This window comes from Anser anser (genome assembly GCF_964211835.1).
Source record: "Anser anser genome assembly, chromosome: 2".
Classification (NCBI taxonomy): domain Eukaryota; kingdom Metazoa; phylum Chordata; class Aves; order Anseriformes; family Anatidae; genus Anser; species Anser anser.
This window is the reverse complement of record NC_139721.1, coordinates 98,914,546-98,934,253: the sequence shown is the minus strand read 5'-3', so window position 1 is coordinate 98,934,253 and position 19,708 is coordinate 98,914,546. Positions and strand designations below refer to the sequence as shown.

Sequence of the window (19,708 nt, the reverse complement as noted above, 5' to 3'; positions counted from 1 at the left end):
TCCTAATCCAAAACATAGCATCCTACCAGCTATTAGGGGGAAAATTAACTCTGTCCTAACTGAAACTAGGACACTCTGTTTGAGCTTAAGAAGCCAAAAGATCATGAATTTTTGGCTCTCAACAGACAGCTGCTCCTTTCAGGCCTTCAGATTGTCAGTTTGTGCAAAATGTTGTGAAAGCAAATTGGAACAATAGGGATTGTGGGAGCGAAGGGAAGAAAGTTTCCGTGAGCTAGAAACCCTGCTTTTTAACATCCTCCACTTCAAGACAGAATACTGAAACATGTCTGTGTAGCAGCTGGGAGTACCTGAAGGTGTAGGTATGTTCATGGATATGAGACGGCACAAAATTCAATGATATGGATGAACCGTGCAGTGGCGTGACTAATACCATGGTGAGCTTTATGTAATTTGTCAGTTGTATCCTTCCTCCAACTTTTTGCTGGAACAGTGTGGGCAGGACTGATGTGTCAGTCACCCGTAATCACCTCAAGAAACCCGTCCTGCTGCCTCTGACCACTGCAGGGAATTTTTTGCTCATTCTCGTGGACAGCATGCGGAGCTCCTGTCTCCGGAGGTCTCCAGCAAGCTCCATCATTCGATGAGAAATGCCAGTGAAGCCAGGCTGGCTATTTATATGGGTTAGAAAGAGAGCACGAGCTGAGTATAGTTACAAAAGAATCAAAATGCAACAGTGACAGATGCTTTTAAAGCTCTTTTTTTTTTTTAAGATGGTTTTTAAATATGAATAACGTTAAATCATGTAGGAGATACCTCATGTGTGTACACCAAGAAAAATATTCTGTTGCATTTCGCTATAAAAGATGGTTACCATTTTTTGGCTGAGCCAAAATGACTGGCAGCCAGCCTGAACTTGGGACTACTGGACATATTTTGTGTGGAATTGTGAGATTTGGCTGATAAGTAAGGATTCTATGAGTCTGTGGAGAATACATGAGGACCTATTAATGACAGTGGGGGATGCTGCAGTCCCCTGACAAGGAGCAGGGTGCAAAAGGGTGCTAGTCCTAGGCAGGTAGGTGTGAGATATCCCCCTAAAAACCTCTGGGTAATGATGATGGAAGAGAGACATTGCACACTGAGGTCTGTGTTTTCCCCTACATTAACTCTGAAGGGAGAGGAGCACAGCTTGGTGCATGGGAAATATTCCAGGTCTTCTGAGCAACACAGTTAATAGAGACAGGGAAGGAGAGAAATGATGACAGAAAAATCTCTGTTTTGCTTCATGTTAGCCACATCCCAAGTGGATGCTCAGCAGATCCCTCCCTACCTTAGGTCTGGGCCACACCAGGACTGGTTCACAAGGGTGAAAGTCCTTCATAAAAGTGCAGAGAGCACTGCTACAAGCCAGCATCTTAGGGACAGGATAGCGTGTGGGTGGAGATTGGAGCAGCAGGGCTGAGGGGTGAGGAGTGCTTTGTGATTTTTCTTTGAGTGGCAGTTCTGAAAAAAACAGCCAGTGATTTTCCCATGGACTAAATCCCTGAAATATGAAGTGTGACCCACAGTGGCACAGAGGCCACAGGTTTGGCTAGATGGGTGGTGTTGCTGATTTTTAAACATTAGTGTTGCTAGTTTTCATTTCTTTTTCACTGGTTCCTGCAATAAAAGTCACGGAGAAATATGGCTTCCTCAAGACCATTCCTGCTGTCACTGATGCTCTATCAAGCCCCTATTGTCTTTGAAAGGCAGCCTATAGAAGTTTCACTATATTTTAAATGTTGGGTTGGTCCTCAAACTTAAGTTTAAAAAACAACATGGGATGCCTCACACACAGCAGTAGGCAGCAGCTGATTCCTGACTTCTAAAATCCAGACCCTGTACTGCCAGCTTTATTTTCAGAGAGTGCACAGAATTAAGGTGGTCTTTGAAAAGCTATTTGGGAAAAAAAAAATGTCATGTTACTGCAAAATGCTAGAATCTGATCAGACACTTGCAAGCTGCCATATTGTGGGTTTCTTAAATATTTCAAGGTCTTGTTGCAGACCAGCTTCATCCATCAGTGTATCTGCAGTTTGGTCAGATACAGGAGCTGGAAAATTATCTTTTCTAGAAGCATTACATGTGGTGCAATCTGTCATTTTAAAGTAATGTAATGCTGCCTTTTCCCCACTGCACCAATAAAATAAGTCAGGGTGAGCTTGGCAGTTCAGCCCTGCAAGGTGATTTTGCTCTTACTTGTAAGCTCCCTGTCCTAATAGAGGCATCCCATTAAAGGCAAGTCAAATACAAGTTTGATCATTAGTTTGATCATTAATAAAGCGTTGTTATGGTGGCAAGCACATCGTCATGACATGCTCACTTGGGTACTGCAATCACTGCATAAGCCAACTGCTCTAGCACACATTACCTTAAGGGTGCTCTATGTTGTGAAACGAAGTGTTGTTCACTTCCTTCATTTTAACTGTTGGTGTTGTCAGGTTATCTCTTTCACTTGAAAGGCAGCAGTAAAGGTGCAGAAACCACAGATAGCTGAACACATTATTTATCCACATTACAGCCTTCAGGAGGGAGGGAGGTTCCAGTGTGGTCTAGTGATCTATGCTGGAAAAAAAAAAAAAAAGGATATAAAACCACTGCAGGTGATGGTCAAAGCTTTTACCTACCACCGACTCAAACTACATGTGTAACCCCAAGCGACTGTGCTCCTTTAGCTAGACAAGTTGAACCGCTTGGAGGACACCCTGGACTAGAGGTGATGCAGTGGCACCGGGGAGCCCCTTTACACTATTAGAAAAGGAGCCAAACCCTGATAAGGGAGGAGGGCGGATGCTGCCCTATCCTTATCCAATTCTTCTTACCCGCCAGCTCAGCTGATACCAGGAACAACAGTGAAGAGGAAACATAGTCTGTTTCTATCCTGAGCAGAAGGTTTGTGCTCCTAAATGATGCCACTCTGAAGATCTGGGTCTGAGTGTAGGTAAACCAGTAAGAATCAGTAAGAGGCCAGTCTGGTAGAGCCTTATGGCCTCTTGGTTTCACAAGAGGCATTCTGTTTCTTTGCAGAGAGTTTCATCTAAAATAAAAGGCCAGAGAAATTAGAACTTCAACTTTTTGTTTGTTTGTTTTTGCTGTGGAATATTTTTTGTTTGTTTGTTTTAATATTCAGGAAGTCTTGAAACGTTAATAGCTTTATCTATGCTTAATTAAATTAAAAACAAAAAAATTATCTGGCCTAAAGGAAGGAAGCTGAAATTTTCTATTTTCATTTTGCTGTATCGGTGAGCTGACACTCCCTCTCCTCATCGGTTATTAGCATAGCTCCAAAAAGTAGTGTAGAACAACTGGCATTATAGAAGGTGATATGCATATATAGTGTCAGCTAGGCTGAGCTACAGGTATGCTATGATGTATAATCGTATAAACATTTAGGTTGGAAAAGACCTTCAGGGTCATCAAATCCAACCAGCCACCTAACACTACCAGTCCACCATTAAACCATGCCTCTAAGTGCCACATCCACACGTCTCTTAAATACCTCCAGGGCTGGAAACCCCACCACATGCCTGGGCAGCCCCTTTCAAGGCCTGGCTGCCCTCTCTGTGAGGAAATCCTTCCTGACACCCAGCCCAAAACCCCTCGTGCAGCCTGGGGCTGTCACCTCACGTCCTGTCACTTGTCACCTGAGCAAGGAGAGTGACACGCTGCTCCTGACTGCGGCCTCCTGTCAGGCAGCTGTGGAGAGCGGGGAGCTCTGCCTTCAGCCTCCTCCTCTCCAGACTGAGCAGCCCCAAGGCCCCCAGCTGCTCCTCACACCTCTTGTTTTCTCTTCACTGGTTTTGGTGCTTTTCTCTGCACACGCTCAAGCAACCCAAATCTTTCCTGTGGGGAGCACAGTGCTCAAGGTGCAGCCTCACCAGAGCCAAGTACAGAGGGACAATCTTCCCTAGTCCCACTGGCCACACTATTTCTGATACCAGCCAGAATGCTGTTGGCCTTCTCGGCCATCTGAGCACACTGTTGGTTTATGTTCAGCCCACTGTCAACCAGCACTCCAATCTTGCATTAATTCTGTACAGGTACGTTAGAACTTATTTGTTGTAGTTGATGACCTGTGACTGAGTATCATGGGAGTCTGGGATGAATTAATAAAACATACTTTTTTTTTTTCTTTTTTTTTTTTTTCCAATTACAGAAATGGAATGAGAAGTTGTACATGTATATTATATATATGTATAATTTACTGTTCAGTCTTTGTACTCTTATCTATTTGGCAGTCTGGAACAGTGATTTTAAATTCACCTGTGCCTTATTATTTGATCTTCTCCCTTGACTATCTTAACCTTCTTCAAACAGAAGAGATTTATCTTCAGAGCATATGAAGATTTGAACAGAACAAATTAGATGCTGACATGACTTTTTTTTTTCAACATAATTAAAATGCATGGCAAAGTTACATTTCCATACCTGTAAAAAAGCATTTTATTACATCAAATATTGAATCCAGGACAGTTAATCCATATTTATCTTACAGGACCATGGCCGAGACTGTACCCATCAATCCTTTCTTGAACTGTGGGAAAGATCTATACTAAAATTATGGGCTAAGATTGCCTTATAAAGTTCAGGCAAATAGTCAGAGTTGAGCAGTGTTTAAATCAGTAGTCCAAATCTTCCAATACTCTGCTGCACTCCATCCAGAGAGACATTGGTTGCTCATATGCTAATGACATGGTGACTCCTTGGGTGTGTTTAACAACATGAACGATGCCTGCTTTGCTTTTCTTACTAGTGCCATGCTACAGGGGAGGGATCGCACACACTCAGGCAAGGGATAGCAGTGCCTTTCTGGTGCTCCTCAAACAGGCAGCAAGGACTACAAGCCTCTGCCTCAACCATCTTGCATTTGGAGACTGGAGAAACGAACCAGATGCAGAGCATGAAAATCCAAATGAGGCCACAGGCTTTTACAGGAGGAGCAGTTGTATGTGAAAGTTATTTGCTAGAGACTTCATTCTCAAACATTTGTTTAGATCCTACCCCCAGTTTGCCATCTGTCACCTCTTCCCATTCTGGTATGGGATATGCATTGGCTGTACAGGCTTCTTTCTGGTTTTAAACTGACTGCTTTCGCATGTCCATTTTTTGGGCTTTATATGAATACTCAGGAGGCTCTGAAATTTGGTCTAAGCTACTTAAATGTCTGCCCACCATATCTATACATATATATATATATATATATATATATATACCTAACATAAAGTTATGTATAAAGATTGCCAGATATATCATCAGAAGAGCAGGTACACTTTAAAGTTTGCTGGTGTTGAACTCCTCGAAACATGGTATAGAAAACTATTCTTGTGAAATATCTTTCACAAAAAGGCTTGTTTGGGTTGAGTGAAATTAATTAGTTTGGGGTCAAGTCATTTTGACAAAAAAAAAAAGTTAGGAATAAGAATTTTTTGTCTTGATGGTTTAGGGTGGGTATTTTTAGTTTCCTTTAAAATGCCATAAAATAGCTGTTTCTTTTAAACTTTCAAGTCAGTGCTATAGGGAATTCAGACGTGTCTGCTGGGGTTTTTGTCATGATAATAAGGGATAATTTTCAGCTGTTGTTGATTTATTTTTCACTGCAACTGCTATGGATTGCTGCTTGGTGGAGAGAGAGAACAGAGAAGACCAGGTACCAGCAGGTTTCCTGTGAGATGCTCTAATTTGTGTCACTCCTGACACGAGGTGGTGAAAGCCATTTCAGACTTTCAGACCCTGACACAGGGCCAGATTAGTTGGATTTTTATTCGAGTTCCCTAAAACCACCAGCCATAAGGTCTGCAAGTATAATTTCATACTTTCCCGTGACTTAGCATAGCTTCTCAGATTCACATTTTCATGTAAGTTAAATAGAAGTTGGTGAAAGGCATTGTACCTGAACAGACTTTACTGAAGATCACAGGCTATCTGTAGTGTCTGCTGCTGGCTGTGGTGACAGATGGCTGGTAGCAAGATGACTGATAATGGGGAATATATCTTAGAAAACCCTCCATTAAGATCTTTGAAATGGAAAACTCAGATTACAGAAATAAGGTTTTCCTAATTATTTCTCTATTAGTAGTAAAAAGACTGATCTTTTTTCATTCTTTTGGTCATCCAGTCATTTAAAAAGAAGCAATGTGGACTGCTGAAACTGCACAGAGAGACAATGAGTCAGCACAGAAATTAAAGTCTTGATTTTTTTTTTTCCCATGAGTGTTGCTCCTCTCAGCAGCTTACCAGTGTTTTTTCCTACTTTTTTCATTCCCTTGAATTTTAAGTATTTCAGAGTAAGTGTTGTTTGCACCTGCCTTTGGTTAACTGAGTGAAACACACGTTGGACCACATTCAATTGTGCATTCAGTGCAGCCACAGCAATTTTTCTGATTAGCGACACATATAAAGGGTTTCCAATTAACCTGCAAATAGTGATATAATTCAGCTACAGAGGGTGTGTAAACAGTACTGTGCTAAGACAAATCCTACAGTGAAAATGAGAGGTTGGGTATGATTCCTGTAATTGCTCAGGGCTTTGGCTGGTGGTAAATACATTGTCCTCATACTTAAATATCAATGCACGGACCAAATCCAAACACCAGAAAATGAGCCCTACCTATTTACCATATCTGACTTTGGATGATCCTTTCAGGCAGCTTGCTTAAAAAGTAAATGCAAAAAAACTTAATTTGTCAAAGAAGGGAGACATCAATTCACCTATGAGACATGCTTTAAAATAGATAAAAATAATGTACCCACATTTGAATGAAAGTGCCTGCCTTCCTTCCTTCCTTCCTTCCTTTCTTTCTTTTTCTTTCTCTTTCTTTCTTTCTTTCTTTCTTTCTTTCTTTCTTTCTTTCTTTCTTTCTTTCTTTCTTTCTTTCTTTCTTTCTTTCTTTCTTTCTTTCTTTCTTTCTTTCTTTCTTTCTTTCTTTCTTTCTTTCTTTCTTTCTTTCTTTCTTTCTTTCTTTTCTCTCTTCTCTTCTCTTCTCTTCTCTTCTCTTCTCTTCTCTTCTCTTCTCTTCTCTTCTCTTCTCTTCTCTTCTCTTCTCTTCTCTTCTCTTCTCTTCTCTTCTCTTCTCTTCTCTTCTCTTCTCTTCTCTTCTCTTCTCTTCTCTTCTCTTCTCCTCTTTCTTTCCTTTTCTCTTTCCTTTTCTCTTTCCTTTTCTCTTTCTTTCCTTTTCTCTTTCCTTTTCTTTCCTTTTCTCTTTCTTTCCTTTTCTCTTTCCTTTTCTCTTTCCTTTTCTCTTTCTTTCTCTTTCTCTCTTTCTCTTTCTCTTTCTCTTTCTCTTTCTCTTTCTCTTTCTCTTTCTCTTTCTCTTTCTCTTTCTCTTTCTCTTTCTCTTTCTCTTTCTCTTTCTCTTTCTCTTTCTCTTTCTCTTTCTCTTTCTCTTTCTCTTTCTCTTTCTTTCTCTTTCTCTTTCTCTTTCTCTTTCTCTTTCTCTTTCTCTTTCTCTTTCTCTTTCTCTTTCTCTTTCTCTTTCTCTTTCTCTTTCATTTATTTTTACCCCAGCAAATGTTCCTGTCCTGATATCACAAGTTTCTGTTGTCGATAGGACTTTGAAGGTGCAAGGCACATAAATGAGTTAAATATAGTTAGGTACTACTCATGTTCCAGAGTTTATTGAATATAAGACATTGTTAATCCCACATGTAGTTGCAGGTGAATTGAAATCACAATCCTAAAACATTGCATTGTTCTGATACCGTTGTTCTTACCAGATTCAGCAAATACTCTGATCCGGTGATAACACTTGTGCATTAAGTTGTAGCAGACCAAATTGCACTGGAGTCTGAGAGAATCGAGGAATGGATTATGGATTCCTAGAACTAGCAAGCAAAAAAAAAAAACACACAAAAAAAACCTACTGAAAATTATTTTGATATAGAATTGGAGCTTTGATGAAACAGCTATTTTTCACGGTATATATCCCCTTGACATTTCTGTTAGAAAAACATTACATCATAAAATTTGAGGATTGAAAATCTTTGCCAACAAAAAAGGATTGTGTATGTGTGTGAAGCCTTCAGATGACCGTCAAGGTCTATTATGAAAAGACTATCAAATCTTTTTATGAGATGATCATAGAAAATGTGAAAAACAGTGAGGCCTATCAACTAACCAATAGGTTTCCCAATCAATTCCACTGTTAAGCATATGAAAAATGAAAGAAAAGGACAGATCCTTGGTAATACTTAAACAGTATTTCCTTAGCTTGTAACAACAGATTTTCAAAGTTTTCTAAAGGAGACCCAATGGTTCAATTTTAGCTGACATTTTGGAAGTGTGTTAAAATCCCTTAAGCAACTCCTATGATAATTTTTTAAATGATTCATTTTTTTAAAAAAAAAGAAATTGAAATGAAAAATTATTATACACATTTTATTTCTGTAGAGAAATAAATCAAAGCTCTATGTATTGTTTTGCTCATCACCTTCCCGAAGAGGAGAGAGTTTAATTAATTCTTTCTCTGAGAAAGATATTAAATCCTCATCTAATCCCCAAGCAGCAGTTCATATAAAGTCTTGAATTATTTTGCGTGTTCAGAACCACAGAACACATTATTTTCTCCTAAAGCAAATTGTGCTACAAAAATGATGAATGCTTCAAAGGCAGAGATGGTTTGCTTCTCCTTCATTTAATCTCTCCCTAATTTGATACATATGTGAAAGTATAACAATTTTTTTTTTCAGAGATCCTTTCTGCTCTGAAGAGAAAAACTAAAGAACTCTTCAACAATTTTAGTCTTTTTAGAAGTTCTGAAAACTTGGCTCTGGGAAGCAGGAGCACCACAGCTCATGCTGATTCCAGGTTTGTTTCTAATGACTAACAAATCATGATTTGTGTATGCTATTTTACTCCACCCATACAACTGTTAAGCACTGGAAACTTTTTGAACTCATTTCCTAACTGGTACTTATTGTTTTACTCTGTCTAGCTTTATTACAAGAACAATATGACCTGAATCAGTGGTATGTTCATACACAGACTGGAAATATCTTGCCTAACAAATGGAGACGTTATTTTGTCTATAGAAACAGTAAATAAGCTCTGCTTATACATATAAGCATATAGTCACTAACATATGAAGAAAACAATAGTCTATCCACAAGGAGAGTCAGAAAACCAGATCAGCAGCTCACACACTTGTGCACAGCCTGTGAGATGAAGAGACCGGAGCCCATTTATTTCCGTGAGAATCTGGCACTACCTCTCCATAACTCACTGCAGGTAGAACAGTCGTTCCCAGGGTAGCTAGCAAAGGCTGGCTAGGGGTAGTGTGATCAGTTGGGTAATTATGCCCATTCTGACATTTGTCTGAGCATTTGTGTCATAATACATGTAAAATTGTGAGCAAAGAATCAATACCATAAGATATCCAAATCATTCTGTGCATCTCATTGAAATGCCAGTAAGTCCAGTGGTCTATGAGACACAAAAGTCTATTTAAATGTGGGGCACAACAATACTGCACTGAGTTGATGTGAGCAGTTACAACTTGCTGTATGTCCAGTCACTAGGTGATGTGAGTACTTATATCAAGTATTTCCAAAACGTCATGACAGTTGCTAAATTGTGTATTTTTCTTTAGATAACACTGTTTCTTTGAACAACTTTTCGCTTCCAAATCAGTGTGTGGAGTAGTCCTGTTTTAATCCTCTTTCTTCACAGAATCCAAACCATAATCAAATGGATATATTTGTTCACAAGTGGAAACGATAACAGCATATTTCTTCATTTTCTAAATGAAAATATATTTCTGAATGTGATCAGGAACAAGAATACAATGGCCTTGATATTCTAAACACTTCCTAATAGTATCCAAAGAGGCATTCCTGAAAAGTGTATTAGCAAAAGACTGTAGGATTTTGGAAATAAAATTTTGAATCACACAGGACTGAGTAATTTACACCTCTATTCCAGTCTGCAAAGAACTGGCTTGCAGAAGACTATTTTCAGTGTCATTTGTCTAACACCAGAAACCTATATTGTTGTACTGCCTACCAGATCTGGATTACTGTTTCGGCCAATGTATGTTATTAAACACACTGCTCATGGCAATGTACAGGGGCACCTATATGCATAAACAAAAGAATAAAGACTGCTTCCAGGTGAGGTCTTTGAAGAAGCTGAGACAGTTTCCTCATTGAGTATTTCTTTAGTTCTCTCTGTTCCCTAGCCCTTACCCCTGCTCTGCAATCAAGAGAATTCAAAATAAATGCTGGCACAAAGCTGGTGATAGCTCATCGCTTGTGCTGCCTGAAAATAGACATCCTCTTCCTCTACAGAAATGACCTGGGATTCAATTGTATATTACAGTCAATATTGACTTCTGACCCCCCCATGCCAGTTCTGACATGGGTCATAGTCTACCTGTGAACAGTTGTTTTATTTTTTTCTGTCCACATGATGCTTTTGGAGGGCAGAGCAGTGGATGAAGTACATCTTTCTCTGGAGAGCCTCAAATCCTCAGCTTCAATAATTGAGGAAGTTACACCGTTCAAATTGTCCTTCACATGCCTGTTAGTGGTGGCAGTGCAGTACATTTAGTTTACTCCATCTTAGGCTTTATTAAAGGGAAATTGGGTGTAACCCATTCCCCTTCAGAAGAGTGGTTTGTTTTCTTTCTTTCCACATGTGTGTGTGCATGCAGATGTGAAGGCTGTTAGAAGTATGCCTGCTACTGCAAAGGGTTTTTCCTCTAGCTCTGCATAATTTCTTTGGCCTTTTTGTAAGTGGAATTAAGCCTAAGAGCAGTTAGAATTCAACTGGCTGCTTCTATATTTAATAAATAATAACCCTGCCATGAAATTGTAATTGGCAATAAAAAGTCCTGCAATTCATCTAACAGCTTTCCACCTCCCTTGTAAATCTGCACTTCCACACTGCTGCTCATCGCCAGAAGACAGAGTGTATTCATTACTTCAGATACAACTTCTTCCACAGAAATGAGGACTGGGATACAGGCACTTTAAATTCTTTCCTACCACACTTTCTTTTGTTTTTCTACCTCCCCTTGGGCACAGAAGTCCTCCATTTTTTTTGACCTCCATTGAAGTTTGTGCTGGTCTTTTCCCAAGCTTTTAGTGTTGACGGATTAGCCTGATTTCTCTCAATATCCCTCTTCTCTCTTTGTAGCATCTATAGTACCATTTGATCTGAGATGGGAATTTGTAAAGGAACAAGGAGCTTAATATCTTCCCAGAACTGCAAGCCCATGTCTTAGCCATTAGATTATTCTTCATCCCCTGCAGAGGAAGGGAGAGGTTCATCAGCTCCAGGCATCATCTGAACTCCAATGGGGGAGCAACTCTTAAATTATGTCAGGCTTTAACGATGGATTCAACATCTTGTGTGGCACCACTGGAGGTTGTAGGCAGAACTTGAGGGGTGGGAAGGAAGAAGTACTTCTCTCCCCAAGCAGTCATGGTGTGACATCTGTAAGACATAGTCAAAGATGAACTGAGAATTGGTTGTAGTTCAACTAAAGGTGGACAAACGGAAGAAAAACTCTGTAAAGCAACAATATGAAAACTGTACTGAAAATAATTCCTGGTTTGAAATCACATATGCATTAAAAGCAGTGAAAGGCACCACCATTGGTGGTGGTTGTTTAAAGCACTGCAAGACATCTGCTTGTGGAAACCTGGACCTCAGTTTTCCTCCAACAGCCTTCCTGTATGGTGCTAAACAGGGCTGTGGCCCTGCTAAGACTCTGGTGTTTAGCTCAGGAGACTGTAATGCACAAAAAGATGCTGATGCCAGTTTTAGACAAAATGGGAGCTGCAACTGCACGCCCTCTCTGCCCACTCTCAGCTAGCCTTTGTGCTTGTTTTTGTTACCGGGGCCCTGCAGCAGAAGGAGGGAAGGATGGGACACTCAGACAGCTAGTGTTCTGCTCCCTGTGGTCGCCCCGTGGCCGGACACATGTTCTGTGGGGTGGCTGTGTTGCCTGCTGGCCTGCTGGGGCCAGCCTGGGCTCACCTGCAACCGCACTCCCCGTTTGGCAGCTCAGCTTTGTTTCGGAGCTGCTTTCCCATCCCAGCTACTGCGGGCGTGCCAGCACTTTGAGAAGGGCAGATTTTGAAAGAAAATCTTTCTGGTGACTGGGAGCTGTGAATTCATGCTGTCTACTGAGTGGTATGCCATGCATTACGTTTTGCCAGGACCTGCTGGGATGGGTGCCATACCCATATCCTGGATACCTGCTCAGCTCCTTGAAAGCAGGAGTGCTCCCGTGCTATATAATGAATGATATGATGTTGACTGCCTTGATATTGTATAGGAATGCACATTTATCAGGCTTCTGTTTCAGGTCACGGGGCTTGGCTCTTTTTTTGCTAAAGATAATGTGATTCTGTCCCTGAACAGGAACTATCCTGGGAGAATCAGGCCCTTGTGAAATACATTATTTTCTTCATGGTTGTGCTGCTACAAAGAGAGGAAAGGATTTGAAATTTCAGTGTCTGACACTTCCACTGACATGACATTCATATTTAATGGCATTCTTCTACACACTTTCTTCACCTACATGCTTCTTCTCAAAGACAATTCCTTAAGAATTGCGTATTCTTCTCCAAGAGTTTATTTGCAAATACAGATAAATTCCCATTAATCCGTTCTTTAAAATCGACCACCCTGAAATAATACCACAAGCAGAAATGATGTGAAAAAATTCTCCTTGAAAATTTGATTTTTCTATAGAAGAGGAATAAAGTGCTCATCTTTTATCATTACTATTAGAAAAATGCTCTGTGATTTTTATGACCCTCCTTCTTTACTAATGGTAAAATACAGATTTTTTTGCAAAAGATCTAATCCAAAACTTCAATCAGTAGAAAGAATCCACCCTCTGGCAGTCTGGAGATCTGATTCAGAGCTGGATAGATACTGACTGGTCAGAAATCAGGCTGGACCTGGGCAGAGATTTGTCATCTCATTCTGTGAAGGCTTTAAATATTTCAAATTTGAGTTTGTACAGATTCCGAAAGAAAATCAAACACATATTTCTCTGTATAAGGGAGAGGCTCTTCAGTTCCATCTGCCAGCCTCTAACTTCAGAACTCAGAAATTAACTCATAGAAGATCATTGCTATTTCAGGTCTTAGAGGATTTAGAAACTTGATATTGTCTCTGCCTGGTGAGGCTAAAAAATGTGTAAAATTGTGGGGGAATACTGGGGGAACAGTCACACCCCAGCTAAGGGAGCCTTACGTTGAACCATCAGACCTTCACTGCAAGTCGTGCAGGGGAGCTGGAACGAGGTGCGGATCATGCAAGCCAGAGACCAGCACTAGACGTGAGCCCCACCATAGGGAAGGCACACATGAAGACACACTCCCTGCTGTACATGCAGCGCTGACCTCCAAGAGCCCTGAAATATGGGTATCCCTTCCCAGCGCTGGGGCCACCTGCAGCCTTGGTTGGTCCCACTGCTGTCAGCCTGGTTATCTCCGACCCATGCTGAACAGAACTGCACCCCGCCAAAGGCACAGTGCAAACAGAAAACAACATGCATGCTAAGCAGCTTCAAAATTAAAGGAAAATAAACTGATGTTTCATGCAGTTTTCCATGTCAAACAACAGGGATTGTGTCACTAATGTGTAATTTCTGTGCTGCTCCTGTGCAGCGGGGATGCAGGAAGGCAGCTCTCCAGTGGTCCTCACTGCCAGCATCAGCAGCTGAGCCACTCTGCACTGCCCCAGACAGTCAGCTTTGGGGGAGAAGGACATGGGGAAGAGCAGGCTGACCTTCCTCTTCCAAGGCCACTCTATACAGATTAGACAGATTAAACGTGTTGTTTTTTGTTTGCTTCTTTGTTTTTAATGAAAAGCAATTAACTTGTCATACTATTAGGAGCAAGAAATATCTCATTCTCTTTCTTTCTGAAGCCTGATAGCCTTATTTCTTCTTTGCATTTAATATGATTATGTCTAACTACTCCAGGGTACAGGAAACTACAAACAGCAAGAATGTAAATATTTTTGCAGTTTCCTTCCAATACAGCCTAAATACAGAAAAGCCAACTCTACTGTAAATTCTATACAATAAACACACACACACACACACATATATACATAACCTTGAGCCTCTGCATTTTAGATGTGCCTAATTTTTTAAACTATTAGGTGCATCTGAAGGTTCAGATCAGCTGAATTTGGGGAAATGATCAACATTATGCACAGTAATAATCTCCTGATTTCACTTTTTGTTTCCTCATCTTCCCAGTAAGGAAAATGCATGTTGCAGGTCTCCCCCCTGTGTCTGCTCATGGAAGATGAGCATAAAGCTTTGTTACACACAGCAGCAGCAAAGTGTTCTACTTAGCTTGCACTGGAACCATTTATGCTCTAGTTTTCCAGTCCCTTGGTTCAAAGCTATATTTGAGAAATACAATTTTGTGTAGCTTCTGAGACCAAGGTAAAAAGAATGGCAAATGAAGTAGTCCCTAAAACAAGTCTTCTCTGTTCTTCTTCTGAATATTCCATTCTCTTTGCTTAGAGATTATTTTCAGAATTGCTTAATATTTCCTATATAGGAAGCATGCTTATGCTGTGGTGTAGTACAATAGTGAGACTTAAAAAGAGAAAGAGGTTAGGTTAAGAAAGCAAAAATCACATTTTATTATACATTAGAAAAAAATGTGTTTTTATAAAAAACATAAAGACGTTAAAAAAATAATTCGAGAGCACCTTTTGTAAAAATAGTGTGAAAACTCAATTTCTCTCTATGTAAAACCACCTAAATCTCTTCAAGCACTGAAATTCTCAGAGACTTTTCAAACTCCTGTCTGAGGAAAACAAAGTCGGTTGTAGGAATCAATCAGCTATTCATTATCCACCGAGGAATTGCTGGGATTAGATCTTGCCCACTATAGGCTTTTGAGATTCAATCAGTAAAATCTTTTATTTCACCATTCATTCCAGGGGTATTCAAACAGTTTGCTTAATCTTGGGGATGGTGGAGGGTGGAGGGAGCAAACCCAAACGTCAAATTTCAGATGTTTTTTTAGAGGCTTAAAAAATAAGAAAATAAGTGGTTTGTTTGTTTGTTTGTTTTCCCTAGAGAATTATTTTAATTATAGATATGGTACCACAGACAGCCCATGGCTTAAAATGTTGTGACTAACCACAAAACAAACAAATGAACAAACAAAACAGCATTTCAGCAAAACCAGCCATCAACAAAGCAGGGCAGTGACAGTGACCAAGAAATAATCGAACACAGAAAAGGTAAGAGCAATGGAAAACCTGAATTACCTCTTCTTTTACCTGAATTACCTTTTTAACACCATAAGCATTACTTACAGCAACCAGCTGGCAAAGCCACAAGAAAAGTCACTCTTGGTTTAGTCCTGAGAGCTGTGCAGGATCATGTATGTACTGAAAAGCTTCTTAGCACCTCTAATATGCTTGAGACTACCATCTGTGTGGGAATGAGGGAGCCAAAAAGATCCCCAAAAGACAACATTCAGTGCAGGAAGTTTTAACTTATTCCATAAATATGAGAAAGTAAGGTTAAAAAAAAAAAAAGAAAAAAAGGAAGAATAAACAAGAGGTAGGATGCTTTCAGAAAGCTTGGATGCTACCTGAATACTTTATAGCAGGGGTTCACAGTCAGCCTGCATGATCAGTTGGGAAAAAAAAAAAATCCAGAATATTTCCTCCTCTCTTTCAGATAATATATTAATGAGTGTTTTCCCTGTTGATTTCAGCTAAACATGGTGGTTCTGAGAAATTTCTGTTTATCTGTTCATATTCCAACAGGTGCAACATTTAAGTATTGATCACTGGTGCATATAGATCAGTGCTGGTCCTTTCTCTTCATGAATGGTTCTAATTATCTATATGGGCCAGGACCAACCCTCCTCCTCTGGATGACTTCAGTGTATCTTGGCAAAGCCTGAATATTGCTTGGGCACCCAGAATTTTCTCCAGTCCCTCCAAGCTTCTGTCCTGCAGGTAACAGGAAATGGAGAAATTGAGTTGGTGGGACATGGCTGTGAAAAGAGACTGAGTACTGCTTATGATTGCATAGGTCTCAAGGCAGAGCAACTCCACTAAGCTGAACAAGTTCTGGATGCACTAAATATGAGTTTGTGCCCCAGGTCCGTGCTTTTACAGCTATGCCTGGCTCCAGAGCTGGCAACTGTGGATGCCAGAGAGTCCCAAGCCCGCAAGGCATATGGATGGGTCCACGTGTGCTGACTTTCTTACCAGCTACTGGTCCAGCTGCTGGAAAGAGTATGTGGACAGCTGTTGATAGAGATATGCTGAAAGAGAGCTCAAAGGGCTGGTGCCAGCTTGGCTTTTTTTTTTTTTCCTTTGCTTTTTTATTTTTTTATCACTCAGCTACACTGAAGCCTGATGCCTCTGGTAGCCAGTGGTGGAGCAGTGAGAAGCTGGTTTTGCTGCTTTGCTTTAACAGGAGAGACTTGTCTGCATGAACTCTTAGGAAAACAAGCACCTAGACAATTCAAGCAGAAGCCGGTGATGGAGGTCAGCTCCACAGAAGCCAGCAGCAGGTCCCCAGCTGGCAGCGGCTGGCTGGATTTCACCCTTGTCACCTGCACTGAGACACTGACTTTCACTGAAGTGGTGGAAGAAGAGGAGTGGGGATCCTTTTACTATTCCTTTAAGGTACAGCCAGTGCATTACTTTTCTCACAAGCTTTGGTGCATTTTCAGCACCTCTGCAGGGAGGCAGCTAGGATTATTGAACTTTTTGCCTATATATTTGTGGGTTTTGCCCTCCCAAGACAGGTGACAGCATGTGTGAAACATTTACAGAAAAACAAAAGAGTTACAGGATTTGGAGTTCAGACTTACAGGTCTTAGCCAATTGTCTCCCCTTAGAAGAGGGGGTGGTACTGCTTTTCTAAAGTGACATTGTAATTATACATGCATCTTTAATCAAAAGTGCATATTAGTTTAACGCATATTTTACATAATTTCTTCTAGCCATAGTCTTGACATAAGGGATTTCTTTTCAATTTTCCATCTGTAACAAACATCTGCACACAAGTGAGACAGATTTTTTTGTGTGTGTGTTTGTTTCTTTGTTTTAAAAACAAGGGCAGGTTTTAATTAGTTGGCTGGTTTATTTGTTTCCAACCTGAGAGGGGGATGCAGCATCTCTTTAAGAACATACGGGATGAATGATCCAATAGTGGATGCTGTTGAATGACACGAGTAGTGTATTCATTCATCTCCCAAAATAAACATCACCCTTGCAATATGTGAATGTAGGAAAAAGACGAAAGAGGTGCTGAGTTACATCTTTGCCTCAGCTTTCTGTGCCTATTGTCACTGCTTAATTTCATGCCATGTGTCATGTGTCACTTTACTGTAGTTGTATTAGTAATGTTCAAGCTACTAAAAGGGCTGACAAGAAGTACCCTGCCATTCCCTCTGGAGTTTCACTTTCAGATGGAAAGGTGTAGGCACTCACCTCATTTAAGAATACTGTGGGTTATCAGGGATGCATTCAGATGACTTCTGACTTCCAGGAGATTGATAGTACTCTGGTACAATGCATGTAGAATCAAACGAGTTACCACTGGTTTTCACCTCTGCTAAGGAAAAAGTTGATCTCTAGTCCTACAATTCATTAATTTGGGTCTCATTTAACATTATACTTTTTTACTTTTTTTTTTTTCTTCTTCTTGGTAAGACAGTACTGTCTTATGTGGGATTTCAAGCGTGAAAACTTTCTGTTTTCCCTTTTTATTTTATTTTTCTCTTCATGTTAGACTCCTAAAAGGCTCTTGAAAAAAACAACACAAGTAAGGAGCAAAACCTTTTTTTACTATTTTTTCTTTATCTCCTTCCTTCTCTCCACACTGAGGGCTATAAATCTGAAAAATGTCATGGGAGCAGTATTTTATAATGGTAAAAGTGACAAATTAATTCCATGATTAGAAAGTCCCCAGGCAGAAAAAAATGCTTCTTAATAGGGCAGAATAAGTAAATTACAATAATTAGAATACCATGGATAGTCACGTGTACTCGTCCACTGCTAAAAGAAACTTGATTCAGTTAGCTGAGAGCTTCTCATTAGACTTGCACTCTGCTGCCTGATGTCTAGCTCTGGCAAATATAGCATGAACTTTGCGAGGAGGTTCACTGATTTCACATCAATTACCAGCTGCTGATAAGCACGGAAATATTTTGACTCTGGAGACAACTGACAGCTGGTGTTGCTGCTGCAGGAAAGGAGGAATAAAGCACCTGCTCTGACAACTACTGTGCAAGGAAGGCAGGGCTCCCTGCCAGCAATTTCAGCTCTCAATAAATGCTCACATGTGGAAGGTGCTGCTGATACCTGCTGCCTGGGTTGGCTGTCCTCCACCAGCACTGCCCATGCTCTGGGTGGTGGTCGTGTCCTTACCCCTTCCAGCAAGGGAGACAACTCCTTCCTCTTCACAAGGCTCTGGTTAAACAGCTAAGGAAATAAACGGTCACATTTGAATGGGCTGAATAGATTGAAAACCCGTAGAATTTGAACTTGGTGCTCAAAATATAGCTACAAATGAGGCTTTGGCCATTTATTAGGATTTTCAAACATGTCATAGCCCATCACTAACAGTAAAGGAGACTGGACAAACAGCCACCACACAGGTGCAGGTTAACCACACACTCTGGGTGGCCGTGAAGCAGAAAACTCCAGGATAAGTTGGGCATGGTCTGTGCCTGTGGCATGTGGGGACTTGCCATGTGGCTCTATGTCCAACAGAAAGCAAGCAAGTGCACCTATTTCTCTTTGGGAAATGCAGAGGTGTAATCTACCTTACCAAAGGCATAATAGGAAAACACGATTTAAATGAATAAATGGAGACTAGGGAATGATGCTCACACAGTACCTGCAGCAATTCCTACGTTAATGATTCTTTTAAGGATTTTACCCAATGTCAGTTCTGTAGGGTATCACATACACAGCTTGAACTATGGTATGAAAAGGGAGCACTGTTTTCTGCTTTTCCTCCCATGCTTCAGAAGGACTACCTGTACCCAGCTACTGGTACTGTCTGGGTTACATCATGGTGGCAACATTGCAAAAGTAAAATAATGTGACTCAGAGCTGAACCATGAATGCTTCCCTGCTCCCTCTTTCAGAAACATTTGAATTTCTCTCCACGCCTCTTCAGAGTTTAACAGCTAAATCCTGTGCTGCTTCAGTTTAAAATGCATTTTGCCTGTTCAATTAGATTTCTTCTTTCTTCCTTTATTTATTTATTTGCTGCGAAATTGACCATTTCATCTGCTTGGAGGAATGTGTGCTTCCCTTCTGGTAGTCATTACTGTAGCTGTTTGGCCAGCTGCTAGATGAGGCTTTGCCCCACAAAGCTGCATGTGAGTCTGCTGCCATGCATGATAGCCTTAGAGCTGGGGTGCATTCGCACCCTATGGGGTAGGACCATGCCACAGGGCATGCGAGGTGAACTGGGGCTTCCCACAGCAAAGACAGCAGCTCCTGCCCACCTGCAGGCAGGTCTTGCTGCTGTGTGATGGCAGAGAGTCACTGAAAGCCCAAACGTTATCTCTGCCTGGGTGCCTTTACATGAGGCATGCAGGTAGCTCACTGTCTTGAACCACAAACTCTAGAAGCCCTGTTGGCTGTGCCAGCACCAAATTCAGAACAGATGTGCAAATTGGTATTATTTACAAATCAAACTTCCCAGGCCAAAGGAGAGTTCATTACAACCCTTTACAATCT

General features: G+C 40.7%; 1 protein-coding gene across 4 annotated transcripts in view; it reads left to right on the top strand.

The window, feature by feature from the left end:
• The window catches only part of LOC310893336 (neuropeptide S receptor-like), a 92,533-nt gene that overhangs the window by 56,926 nt on the left and 15,899 nt on the right, over positions 1-19,708 (top strand). For 2 of the 4 annotated variants that reach the window (XM_083822140.1, XM_083822139.1), the window contains 4 exons: positions 8,686-8,803; positions 15,060-15,226; positions 15,761-15,955; positions 16,346-16,633. The exons of 1 other annotated variant lie outside the window; for it this stretch is intronic. In XM_083822140.1, the coding sequence (XP_083678266.1) occupies positions 16,361-16,633 (273 nt within the window). In that variant the 5' untranslated portion in view covers positions 8,686-8,803; positions 15,060-15,226; positions 15,761-15,955; positions 16,346-16,360. Of the gene's footprint in view, positions 1-8,685; positions 8,804-15,059; positions 15,227-15,760; positions 16,634-19,708 lie in introns of all 4 variants that reach the window. One more of the 4 variants, XR_014578911.1, reaches the window with a different exon arrangement.